Source organism: Triticum aestivum, chromosome 7A (genome assembly GCF_018294505.1).
Source record: "Triticum aestivum cultivar Chinese Spring chromosome 7A, IWGSC CS RefSeq v2.1, whole genome shotgun sequence".
NCBI classification, from domain to species: domain Eukaryota; kingdom Viridiplantae; phylum Streptophyta; class Magnoliopsida; order Poales; family Poaceae; genus Triticum; species Triticum aestivum.
This window is the reverse complement of record NC_057812.1, coordinates 714724814-714738333: the sequence shown is the minus strand read 5'-3', so window position 1 is coordinate 714738333 and position 13520 is coordinate 714724814. Positions and strand designations below refer to the sequence as shown.

Here is a 13520-nt window from a genome sequence, read left to right as displayed (position 1 = left end):
CGCAGGTGGATTTATAGGGTATCCAGACCGGGGGTGAGGACGGAGGAGTCTGTGGTGCCACTCGTACGCCCAGCTCTTGATCTTATCTCCATCCAAGACAATAAGATTATGTGTGAGCTCCCGCTGAGTCAGCCAACAGTGCGAGTCGCTTGCCGGCCTCTTAGGACATGTACAATGATTGATAGGACAGTCTTATTTTAAATCTTGCATGTATTTTAAAGATGACAAAAAAGTATGTCTACAATGGGTTATATCTTAGCCTTATCTTCAATAACTAGCAATTCCTTAAAACATGGTGAGACGAATTATGCTAAAAGATCATCTCTTGTCTTATCTTAAATAAGAGAAGACAAGCCTTTTTTTATGAGTTCTCTCTCCTCCACCTCATCATTTATCCTACGTGTCACTCCTAAGATAGCACCATTGGACATGCCCTTAAACGTTGCTTTCGCGCCACCAGTTGTGGTGCCTGCTTCTCTGACACCAACAAGGTTGAAAGGGACTTGCGTACCGTCCGATCGTGAATCGGCGCGCCAGATACTTTGTACTTGCAGCATCCGAGTCCACATGGCATGATAGGTCATACTCCCTCCATTCCACAATATAGTGCTTCCTCTATCTCCGTGCTTCAATTTTGACCGTAAATTTAACTATCAAGACCAATTGCGGCGGGGCAAAAATTATATCAGTGAATTCGTGTTCGAAAGAAGTTTTCAATTATATAATTTTTTCTCTCGCCGCAGTTGGTCTCGTTGGTTAAATTTATGGTCAAAGTTGGACCTCGGGAAGTGCAGGTGCACTATATTTGGAATGGAGGGAGTATATAAAACTTTAGCTGTGATAGTATTATACTACTCCTACATCCAGTTGAACGACAAATAATTATAGACCAAGATAGTACTACGTTTCTTCATGTGTCTTGATGGTGGTGTTCTATGGCCGCTGCAGGTCAAAATCATAGATCGAGTTTTTTTCTTTTGCACAAATAGAACGAGTTGTGGACACTACTATTTTGTTTCCTTGTGCCAAATTTGAATTTTAAAATCTTCATGACACCATATACTTTGGTGTCAAATCATGACATTTTCCTGGACGCCCCACGTGGACTGACCATAGATTTTTTTTCCCATTGTTCTGGAAGGTCCCTCCCCGCCGGCTGAGCCAATCGACTGCGTGTTGACAGATGCGTTACATTCATGCATATACAAGTCAGGTGCCTGTGCTTTCAATAATACGATCGACTTGTTTTAACAAAATGTTAGTATGAAACTTTGTTTTTGATTCCCAACTTGCCCTTGCGGCGATGATGGGCTAATCGATCGTGTGGTCACATATTTTTCACTGTTCAGACTATTAGGCACTTATCATTTGGGAAAGTGTTTGTGGTTATCTGAATCCGGTGCATGTCTTCCACTAACTCGTCCGCCTGAAAGTGATATGTGCCGTGATCGATCTCTGAATTTTCCTGTACTCGTTCGTGTTTGCACGTATCTGTTTTCGTTCTGCGTCTAGTCTAGATGACACAATACCCCCGAATTTTATGACCCGCGTTGGTCTCGTCGTCTTGAATAATTGCTTGGCCTGTTTTTCCTCATGTTCTAGAAGTTTCCAGATGCATGCTAGTAGTGTCTCCGAAGCTACTCGATCGGACGTGTCCAAAGAAGATGCCCTCTTGTGGTCGTATGTGTTATGATGCGCTGCTTATCGCGGACTTGCACCATGTCTAGGCGACAAGAAGCCACTCAGCCATGCGCCCATGCATGCAGTTGGCTATAGAGCTCGTGATTGACGGCGTTATCAATTGGGTGGGTCGTCGGACACGCGGACGCCGACCGCACCACACACGCCATGGCGACGTCCGACGGGGACGTACGGCCGGGCGGCCTGGTCTGTCTCGGCGCCGCGTACACGTGGGTGGCGGAGCTGGGCCGGAGGGGAGCGGTGGACGTGGACGTGGACGTCGCCGTGAAATGAATAGGGAAATGATATATACATGGGAAAAGTGCTTGCTTGCATGAATTATTGATGCTAATGATATGTGATATCCATCAGGTAGATGACCTGGCACTATCAGTAGTAGTACTAACTCATTTACCAGTGGATAAGCTCTTCACCACCATGAATCATGGCGATGTTTTTTTTCTTATATATTTAGACAACAAGTGTTTCTTTTAGTGAAAGAGGGCCGCCCCCTCCAATTTCATATTAAAAAAAATCATATGATCTTTTACAACACTGCCAAACTACACCTACTAATTAAAGACTCCGGGAACCTCCATGAAATCTAACATTCTGGCCGGTCTATGTTTTAGTATTGGTAATATAACCTAAACAAAACATAAATTAAAAAGTAAACATAAATTAAAAATAACCTACATAAAATATAAAATATAAACTAACCTAAATAAATTAATTATAAACTAACCTAAGGAAAAATGTTAACTGATAGCTGCTTGGTTAGCTGGCGAGTAGGAAACTAATAGGCTAATCGTATGATTAATCAGCTAATTAATCAATTAGTTGATTGCTTTATCGCTTATTGGTTACTCGTTGGCCATACGAGTGGGGATTACTTGGTATGTTAACTGGTTAATCGGACAAATTCTTGAGTAGGGGATCACTTAGGAAGCTGAATAATTTACTTATGGGGAGAGGCCACTGTCTAGCTGGCACGATTTCTGTTGATGCATCCTTTAGCTTAATACAATGGGTAGACTTGTTGTATTTGTGATTACTTTAGCCAATGGATGTATGTCTCTTGAATTTAAAAAAAATGTGAATTAAAAAATACATGTTGTGAAAAATACTCACAAATTTTAAAAATACTAAATCTTAAAATAATGTTGTTAGAGTTTAAAAACTGTTCATGTTTTATTTAAATGTTCTTGAATAAAGTTATGAAAAGTTAAAATAGAAAAAGAAGAAGAAAGAAATAGAAAAGAAGAAAATAGGAAAAGAGAAAAAAAATATTTAGACCAACAAAAAATAAAATTTAAAACTAAAAAATGGACAATACCGTCTGGAACCTTCTCAAAACTAGAAACACTGACCAACGCATTTTAGCCACATATAAATGTTCTTTGCTCTCAACCAGGGACACATCCCCTTATAAGCGAGGCTCCCCCGAGGTAGCATGAGCCTTCAAATCGAGAGAGCTTAGTATCTCAATAGATGGATATCATGGCAGTCTTCAAGACATGACCGACATGGATTGTTGTACTCTAGTAATTAATTTCCTGCAGAAACTAGAAGGTAACTAATTCCAACTATTACTAAAGAACTAAGTCCGCGACACTTAATATGGATCGACGAAGTACTATAGTCTCTATTCCTAATGTCTCAGTTGGTAGGTCACGTTCCGGGTTTAATTTTCGTCTCACCTCATCCGGTCTTTTTTGGTACTTCTTTGGTACTTCCTCCCACCTTTCCCTCAGCCGCAAAAAACCAAGGAAAACTCCGCGATCGAGTCCCGCACACGCCCAAACCCCCGTCGTTATTAACTGAAAGGATCGAAAATAAACCACGGATCCCACCTATCATGGTTTTGTTTCGTCACGGTTTTTTTTTGCTGGTTTTATTTCGTCCCACCTTGCACCCCGCTCCCGCAAACAACTCCTCTCCCCAATAGCCCTCTCGCGCGCTAGGGTTCCTTGAGCCGCCGCCGCACCGGAGCTCCTCGATCAGCCCCACCTCATGCTGCTCCACCCACTGCTTCTCCCTCCACCCGCGCCGCTCTCTTCCCCGCCGGCACTGCCCACCACGAGCGGGAATGCCCCAGATCGTCTCGAGCAAGTCTGCGGGGCGGCGGCCAGATCCGCCATGGCAACATCTCGTCCAGATGGGCCGCGCCGGGAGAGGTAGATCAAGGCAGCGGGCACCGTGTGCGTCTTGTCTCTTGGGACGCCGCTCCGACCCGATCCGGCGAGGAGGCAGCCTCCGTCTGCGGCAACGAGGGCGGCGGCCGGCTGCGCGAGAGGTTGATGCCTTTGTTTCTGTTTCGTGCTGCAGGCCGTCTTCACGGAGCTCTGCAACATGCTGGATCCCGGGAAGCCGGCCTTCACCCCCAAGAAGGGCAAGCCCAGCGTCGTCATGTTCGTCGGATTGCAGGGTCAGTCTCACTGACTAACCTCGGTTACTTGCTCTGTTTTTTGTTCTATGTATATTACTCTGAATTCTACTATGATTGCTTGTAGCTGTATATATGTACCACTCTGTGTGTAGTATTTCTGGACCATCTAGAATAAACTTGATGTTTAAGAACATGTGATGCGCTCATAGGTGTCATGGGAACTGTATGTTTCATGTTTATCCAAATTGTCGTGATAGCCAAGCAAAATTAAATGGTCCAAACCTTGTTGAATTGATGTAAATTTAGGTTATCATTGCATGTAGAATTGCGGTTAGGGTCATCAGTTGCCTTTCACCAATAGAAGTTAAACTTGTTTAGTTTATTGCTGTAATCTTATCCTCTATCTATGTGCTTTACTTCATTAATTGTGATGGCAAGGAACTGTAGCAGTCGGTATTATACACACGGGAGCGCTCAATTCTGTATTGGGATGGATGGCAAGGTAGATACATTGTTTTGTCGATCTGATTGTGCCTCCAAGACGGCATCGTGATGCCCACCGCCGACGGCGCTGCGTCGCGACCAAAGGGGCACCCGTGTACGGCCGGGGACTCACTGCAGTTGAAGCACGCTATCTCGCCACCATGTATGTTGTGTGTTCTTGTGCTGCATGTCCTTGGGGTTGGGTGTTCTTGTCGCCACCATGTTCATGCAAGCACGAATTGGACTGAGAAATGCTAACATAGGAGGAGAAGACCATGCAAGTACGTATGTGCCAAAATTGATAGATTTAACTCTAGGTATTGCATTATTTTGCTGCAGTGTAGTAGTACTCTTTAAAAAATTTGTAGGAGATAGCAAAAGGACTTGATGAAGGATCCATTGATTTAAAAACACGTGGAAAGAATTCAGTTTTGTAAATATTGTATATACCCTTCCCCTGAAAAGTTTGACGTTGTTACTTGGGAAAAAGGAAAATGCCCACAGATGAAATCCTTTGATACATTGATTACTTTTTAGTTATGCAAAGTTTAAACTTCAGTCATGCTTTATTGGTCGTTTTCCCCAATAAATATCTACCAACTGCAGGTCCTTGGGGTTGGGTGCGGCAACTCGCGGCTCGAAGACAATCTTTTGTGGTGGGGCGTCGCCGCCGCTGGCGGCACCTGCATAGACCGTCTCGTTGGGAATGAAGAGATGCTCCCCTGATTTGGAGCTGTAGAAAGGAGGTGGTTGCAGACACAAAGTGGGGACACACAACTCCCAGCCATAATATTCTTTATCTTGGCTCGTTGTTTGGGGATGGACGCATCAATCTGATCGCGCTCTCCTCCATGCCAAACGGATCCTTGGTTCGGAGGTGCGCGGCGCCGACGATGAAAACCTTTCTATCGACGCAAGGGCAGCAGGAGCTCATGACGCTGTTGATGCCACCACCATGCACGGGGTTGATGCAAGGCGGGACAAGTATGTATACCAGGCAAAGTACTCAATCTGTTTGGCATTTAGCTTTTTGATTCTGTTTTTAGTGAGCTTTTTGATTCAGATAATTTGTTTACCTGATGCCTTCACTCCGGGTAATCTGTTTGTCTGACATTTTGCTTTTTGATTCAGTGCAATCACTAATGGGGAGAACATAAAACTTCAACTGAGGGCACTGTGATTCTCTAGCTACATGTATCATGTAAGTGACGTCTTTCCAAGAATTTTCTATATATTATATAACCTCTCAGGCCCTTAGAAAAGTATCTCTGTTAACTCGATTTCTTTCTGTTGATTCTTATAGAGCTTCTGCAGGAGGGCGTCACCTGCGGCATCACTTGCATCGACCTCTCACTGATCACCATCCCGAGGATGCATGGCAGACTGGCGGAGCAGGGCACCAGTGATTGTTTCACCAATTTGCTCGACTCATAGTTCCCTTCCTATGTCCACGCAACGTTGCTCATTGTTGCTAAGTTGTTAATTCATCAGGCCCATTATTGCGGCTACATAGTCTGTTCATCTTGCCTGCCTTCTTAGGAGAAACCAATTTACTAAAGGTAACTATTCTTTATTTACATTTTATTTGTTTCTTCCTGCTACTTGTACGATTTGCGTCAGAAATATTCTGACTACGTACTTGCATGAATTTTAGACCCTACTTGTACAGTTGCTTGCATTTTGTGTTGAGAAACATCTACTTAAATGTACATAATACTTGCAAGTTCTATTTGTTGACTGTGCCATGATAACTTTAGGCCTTTAGTTCTACAAAACTGCCAAAGTAGGTGACAACCACCTGCAGCTCAATCCTTGTTTAACTCGACAGACAAGCTAAAGTAAATGCGGAGCCAAGATAAATTGTTGTAAGCCTTTTACTGACTAGGAACGAGGGGTTGTAGGAAGGAACACTGCACTATGAGTATGCCCTTTGTTAGCTCTTTGCCCTTTTCTGTAACACTAGCCTATAGAAGGATGAATGGTGTCAAGCTCCGTGCAACAAGTAGGATTATCTCAGTAGTAAGCAGTCAACACCACTATCTGAGTTTGCACATTTACGACCATGGTGGCACACAGAAAAGGAAGGTTGGTCTGAAACAAATTGCCAAATGCTAGGATCAACATTTCTTTCCTAGAGCATCTTCTTTTTGGGAAAGTTCTTGTCGAGAACTCAGTTGCGTGTTCCTTTATTTTCAAGAAACTCTATATAGACCTTGATAGCTTGAATATAATGTTTTAGTATGGTGTATTTGTAAGGTACAATCCATTCATAATTATTGGTAGTAACATGTGTGTATCTGTATCTTTAAATGTACTGTCGCTAGATCAAACTTTGGACATACATAGATAGCTCCAGATGTAGCCTAAATGTTTTTTTACTCCCCATATAATCACTGTTGTGAATCCTTGTGCCGTTGTGCCTAGATATATCAAAATGCATCTGCTGCTATATCTCTCAATACTCAATAGCATGGTTTCAGGGCGAATCAGTGCCACTGTTATGTGTGTTGATGTTTGAACCAAACCAGCGATTTGTTAGAACTTATATTGTTTCTTGTATAGGATGCCGGTTTTCCAAATCATAAGAATATTTGGTTTGCTTTGTTTTTTTATATTTGCATGTTGGCAATTCCGAAGTTATTTCCTTTCTACTTCAAACTGAAATAATTCCTCTTTGTCTTTAATATGGAGATGGGCACTGAACTTTAAAAACAGTATAAACTCAACCCCTTCTGCAAATCAAATATTTCATTTGCCGGGACGACGTGGGGCTCACGTCGAGCACTTCACCTGCAATGGGTGTGGCCTTCTCCGTCTGCCAAACATGCTACAAGTACGAGCACCACGAGGGAACTGCCTGGAGTGCAAGACCCGCCACAAGCTCCTCAAGGGTCAGTCAGCCTCCACCCACGGCCGAAGGCACTTGCAGATGTGAAGAATATCCATGTCTGATTACATCGCCAGAAAGCAAAAACCATGAGATCCCAAACTAATCATCAAGGTAAAAATTGTCCTGTAGTCTTTTCTAATATTTCATTTGTATGTTGGTTTGGTAAACTTAACATGATGCGAGCTATTTTTAAGAAAGTTCAGTCATACCTGATGCTGCTATGAAAAATACATGTTAGGACTATTTACATGCCTATAATTAGGCCCACCAGTTTGGATGGCAAACAATTGCAGCTGCGAAGAATAGGATATCTTCTCGATCTCAGGGATCAGCCCATCTGATCTTTTGTTTGATTGGGGTTGCAGTTTTGTTGGGCATATAAATTTGTGCTGGGTATATGATCATATTTTTGCTGGCACTGATGTATGGCCTTCCTTATGGTTATTTTTTATAAAAATAAATTGTGTCAGTTTTGCCGTCGATGATAGTAATAGTATCAAGTTCATATGGTAAAATAACTGATATGAAATACTACCCTCGGTTTAGATCTATTTCATGAAGGTCTCATATTAACACCTATGAGTGGGAGTTTCATAATATAGAGTTCCTTATAAGATTGGATACTATTTTTTGATCTGAAAATATCTATTGCTGATAAGAACGTATTTCACATAATAAATTGCTGGTTCATGCTGGAGCTTGAAATGTATTCCTTTTTTTCTGTAGGGATTTTTGAAACGAGCAGAAGATTAGTAACTTCTACGACATCAAAGATCTGACCTTTTAGAGTATGCACCATATTGATTTACTTATTAATTTATTCACACCATATCAGATTTGTCTTGAACGTGATACTTTATTGACTATACTAGACACGGGAAGTTAACTGTTTTAATTATATAGGATTAGTCTGCACCAATTGCTGCATAAGTTCTTCTTGATACCAATTTACATACTTGCGCTACTAGGCCTTTGGTCAGTTTGCAACTGGTATTTTAGACATGTACGAGTATTCTCATGGTATTTCTATATGTTTTAATTAGTACCAGATGGAATTTGGGAATTAGTCTTACAAAGAGAAGAGAAAAGGAAATATTATTCACGAGTTTGTAGGAATATGGAAACTCAAGGTAGTCTGTTAGCATAAGTAAAAAATAACTTTCATTTTATTTCTTGGTTCGACCAAATTATATTTTATCCGAACGTATGGATGATCGACACAATGGACATACGTAGTTTCTGGTTAGCACTACTCGGATAACAATTATGCCTACTATTACCATTTTTGTGCATTGTTTGGTCTTATGCATTTTAGTTAAATACATCCTTTGTGACGAATAATGATTTTTGAGCATACTATCTTCTTTTCATGTGGGGGAGATCGCTGATAGAAAAGAAAATTGTGTTTTGATATGTTATGCTTATTTCTAAGTGCTTCCAATTTCCAACTACTAGGTATGCAGCCTTAGATGAACAACTACCTCTTTATTTGCTTGAGGATGATTTGATTGTGTAATTAAGACTACATAATTTCACTTTTCATTTATATTTATTGGTGATGGCGAGCTGGCGGCGGCATGGCGCGCTGGTGCGCGTGACCGCGGGTTCGGCCAGGGTGCGAGCCGATCTGGCATGTGCGCTGGCGAAGTAAGGCGTACAGGTGCTCCGGCCGACTGTGTGCGTTGGTCCGTGGTAGAGGTGCGAGGTGGGCGTGGATCTGGCGCCTAGCATGCGCGAGGGTGGACATATGGGCGTTGTGCGTTTCTTCGCGGCGAGAGGTGTGACTGTGCTGCTCTGCAGATTGATGATGTTGTTCTCCTACTTTCGTGGATCTGCAGCGGGGTAGCCGGTGGTTGCGGCGCCAGAGAATGCTGGGGCAGCGGCCTTGGGCTAATGGCTGCTATGGCAGGGGCTGCTGCACCGGCTCGGGATGGTGGATTTGGAGCGATGCACTCAGATCTGACCCTGACAACCGCGTTGTTTCTATGTCTCATGAGTTGCTGTAGCTGGTCGTCGCGTGAGGGCTATGTCGGCTGACGGCAGGGGGGTGACCTACACAATGTTCTTGGCTCTGATGGCCTGGGTATCGTTGCGTGACCAGATTTGCAAGCAAGCTCACTGATAGGAGATCAAAGACTCGAGCGAAAGCTCCGTGACCTTCTTAGAGGCATAGTCGTAGACATCTTCCTATCCTTTCATGTGCTTGGGCTCTCCGGGTGAGAACCTAAAGTCCAGTTTTCTACGGGTGACAATGGCGTTTACGTCGTAACCATCTTCGGAGGCATTGCCTTGGAGGGTCAGCCTTTGGATGTCGTGTGGGGCTCTTTCATTTTCAAGGGCGGTGTATGTCGGGGCTGCGGCTCCGGGATCTTCTATTAAGTGTCGAGGCTGCGGCCTCGGGCAGTACTGCGACAACAACTCCAAGAGGTAGGGCTGCTTGTCGGCATGGCTTGGGTGAGGACCTTGAAGTGCGGAAGCAGCAAGGTTGTCAGCTCCGTCAATGCGCCCCAGTCGGGACTGTTGGACGACATGTTGGGGCAGCGGCCCAGGATGTGGTGCAGCGTTCGTGGTCTATGTGCGGTTGGCCTGAGCAGCGTGAGCTGCAGGTAGTTGTATCGTTCGGCGTTAGTGCTCGAGGGACAGTGGTGGGGGTAGCGGCACCGGAAGGTGGTGCGGCGTTCGTGGTCTGTGTGCGGCTGTCATGAGCAGCGTGGGCTACAGTTAGTTGTATCATGCGGCGTTGCTGCTCGAGGAAGAGCGGTGGCATGTCGGGGTTGTGGCGCGGGATAGTTTCCAGTTTACACGCATGTCTATGAACTTTGGTTTCAGTCTAGGTAGGTCACACTTTGATTGGATATTTGACATGTCAGAAGACGCTTGTTTGAAAAATAATACCAGCCAGTCACACCTGTTCGATATAAAGAATATGAAATATCTTCAATAGCTACTCCTCCAGGGAATCCTTTGCTTCTGGTATAGTCTCATATTCAACCTTCTGAACTGACATCAAACACATCCTTTGAACTACCAGACTGAATGGTGATTTTGTCTTTCACCCATATTCTCTTGTTTTCTGCAACTATTCCAAGATAGGTCTCATACTTTCCATTGCAATGCACATCAATTTCATTTGAAAACATACCATGGTCCAATTGTTTGTTTTCTTTACCACTTTTGTATGGCCATTGTGTACAACCATGTTATCTGTTGCTTGATGAAACAAGAATATGATGTTTATGATTACAGACGAGTGAGTCATATCTCATGATGAGCCATTTCGCCTTCCTTTATGTAGTGTAAATTTAACCATTCACATATCACTCGGAGAAACATTTTTAGCTGGGAGAAGGAAGAGAAGAATGGTGCTTGAACGGTAAAAAAAGAAGCCGTCAATGCAACCGATTGCAACTCATAGGCGTTCTACTGATGCAGAGGTACCTTTCCTTGCTTAGGAGTTATATGTGGTTCTGTTTGCTAAATCTGTTTTAGGTTTATACTGAGCATGCTTAGCTTTTTAGTGTATAACCAGTTTGTAGGTCCTACTATTTGATCAGCGGATGCAACGGATGGGTGCCGGATGGCGTCTCTGGCGTTTTGTTGAGGTATGACCAAACCACACTGCAGTTCGGTCTAGCCAAAGTTATGCATGCTGTTTATCTTTACTTTGCGTGTGAATGTCCCTGAAACATGGTTTTGTTTGACTCTAGGTTCAGGACAATAAACATGATAACTCAATCACTGTTATCAGAACAAGGTATGCACACTGATGGCGATGAACCTAGTGACGGCGAGCGCGGGGGGCACGAGCACCAGGCTGAACAGCACGACGAGAGGCATCATAGTGCGACACCGACGAGGCTATCTACCAGGACGAGGCCGGAGAGGCCCAGCAGCATGCTGCCAACACTATTGTATGAATATGATCAAGTGGTGTGTTGTGGGTGCAGTTTGCCTGTATTCTTTTTTTATTTGTCAGGTTTCTGTCTTCCTGGCTGGATTGTGTCACTTCCATTTAACCAAAAGAGTGTTAGTTGTTCCCTGAAGACACATCTCACTCACTGTAATTAGGAACTAGTTGTTGTTTGCCTCAAACATATACATGATCTATTGACTCTTACCAAAATTTCAGAACTACCCATGCAGAAAAAAAAACATTGTGAGTATAAGAATGCTGATTATCTACATTGTCGCCCGTAGCAACGCACGGGCACTCTACTAGTTATTGTTAAAAAACTAGTATATTCATTGGCCTTTAATTTACAGTATATATATAACTAATTCATTTACATATTTCCATTTTGCTGACCGGACGCACAAGAGATCTTTAAAAAACGACTCTTGCCGTGTACAGAGCTCCTGCGTCCGCACACCCGATCTGAGCCGTTCAATTCTGATCAGGCGGTCCAAGGCAGTCGGCGGGATCTTCTCTCCAGCGGGCGCCGCCTCCATGACGCGCCGTGCCCTGATCGGACCGGCCGATGGTCCCGGAGGGCCGCCGCGTGAGTCCGCCCATCCTACCAGCACTGGTCAGTCTCCCACGTCCTCCGCCGGAACGCCGGCCCGGCCGCAGCCGCCCGCCGCATCATCATCCCCGCGGCGCGGCAGGTCACGTCCCGGTCGTAGCGAGCGCGCTCGTCGGGATCGGCGAGCGTGGCGTAGGCCGCGTGCAGCCGGATGAACCCCTCGTCACCGCCACCTCCGACGGCGTCAGGGTGCACTTCCCTGGCAAGGCGCCGGTACGCGGCCTTGATCTCGCCCCTGCTGGCCCCGGCGCCCAGCCCGAGCACCTCGTAGTGGGTCCTCCCTGCGGCCACCGCGGCCGGTGCCGCCATCGTCGCGGACGCACGCGCCACCACGCACCGCCGAGCCACTGCCAGCCGCCCGGGGCGAGCCGACCACATCACCGCCGGAGACGACGTCGCGAACGTAGCCATGGATTCGCCTTTCTCTGTTCTTGATTCCTTGACACAAAGCAGAGTATTTCTTCGTTGCACTGTTGTTCGTCCTCGTCGAGGAGAGCTGAGACGCCGGTGGATTTATAGCGGATCGGACTGGGGGTGAGGACGGAGTGGTGCTGTGGTGGCACGTACGCGCCAGTTCTCGATCTTATCTCCATCCAAGCGAAGAAGATTATGTGTGAGCTCCCGCTGAGTCAGCCAATTGTGGTGCCAGCTTCTCTTCCCCAGCAAGGCACGATCGGCGCGCGAGATGCTATGTAGCATCCCATACGATAGTCCACATGGCATTGCATGACAAGTCACGTATAAACATTAGCTGTGGACGGCACTGTTGTTCTACTTTTCTTCATGTGGTTGGGAAAAATAAATAAAGCTTCAAGCCAAAATGGCAGATCGAGCTGTGGATAGTTCTAATTGTTTTGTTGGCGTGCTGACATATTGAATTGGAATTTTCAAATCGTCGTGACATAACATAATACATAGGTGTCGGCCCATGGTTTGAATATCGCCAACTTGTCCCCACTTGGACGGCATATTTACCGTTATTGTTATCCCTGTCTCACTTTTCTTTTTTGAGAGGGTTATCCCAGTCTCCCTTAACTAGTTTCGCGGCATCGATAGATGGTGGCGATATTCTTTCATGGTGTGGACTTTCGGGGAGCTTGTTATTTTAGTGTCTGTGGCTATTAGGAACATTTGAATTTCGTATCTCTTTTTTGATATTGTGACTTTTCTTTGTGAAAAAGAGTTAGATACATTATATTGTCGACTTGTTTTACCAGAATTCGTGACACTTTCCTGGGTCCTCCACGTGGAGTCACCATAGATTTTTCCATTGTTCTGGAAGGTCCCAGCCGGCTGAGCTAATTGATTGCGTGTCAACAGATGTTCTATTGCCGCAAGCACTTATTCATATACAGGTGCCTGTGGACTGTGGTTTCAATATGATCAACTTGTTTTAACAAAATGATAGTACGAGAATATGTTTTGGATTCACAACTTGTTCGATAGACTATTCGCGCTCGCGCGCACACACTTGTCCATTAGATTTTTCATCAATGTTCTCCCGACGCGGACAGATAGAGTCGATATTCTTTCATGGTGTTGTCATTTGGGGGAC

At 44.7% G+C, this 13520-nt stretch overlaps 1 protein-coding gene across 1 annotated transcript; it reads right to left on the bottom strand.

Annotated features, from left to right (window-relative positions):
• Nucleotides 1-11661: 11661 nt before the first annotated feature.
• Nucleotides 11662-12529, bottom strand: LOC123146959 (chaperone protein dnaJ 11, chloroplastic). The gene has a single exon (XM_044566215.1). The coding sequence runs from the start codon at nt 12374-12376 to the stop codon at nt 11957-11959; it is 420 nt and encodes a 139-aa protein (XP_044422150.1). The 5' UTR covers nt 12377-12529; the 3' UTR covers nt 11662-11956.
• Between the last annotated feature and the right edge of the window lie 991 nt (nt 12530-13520).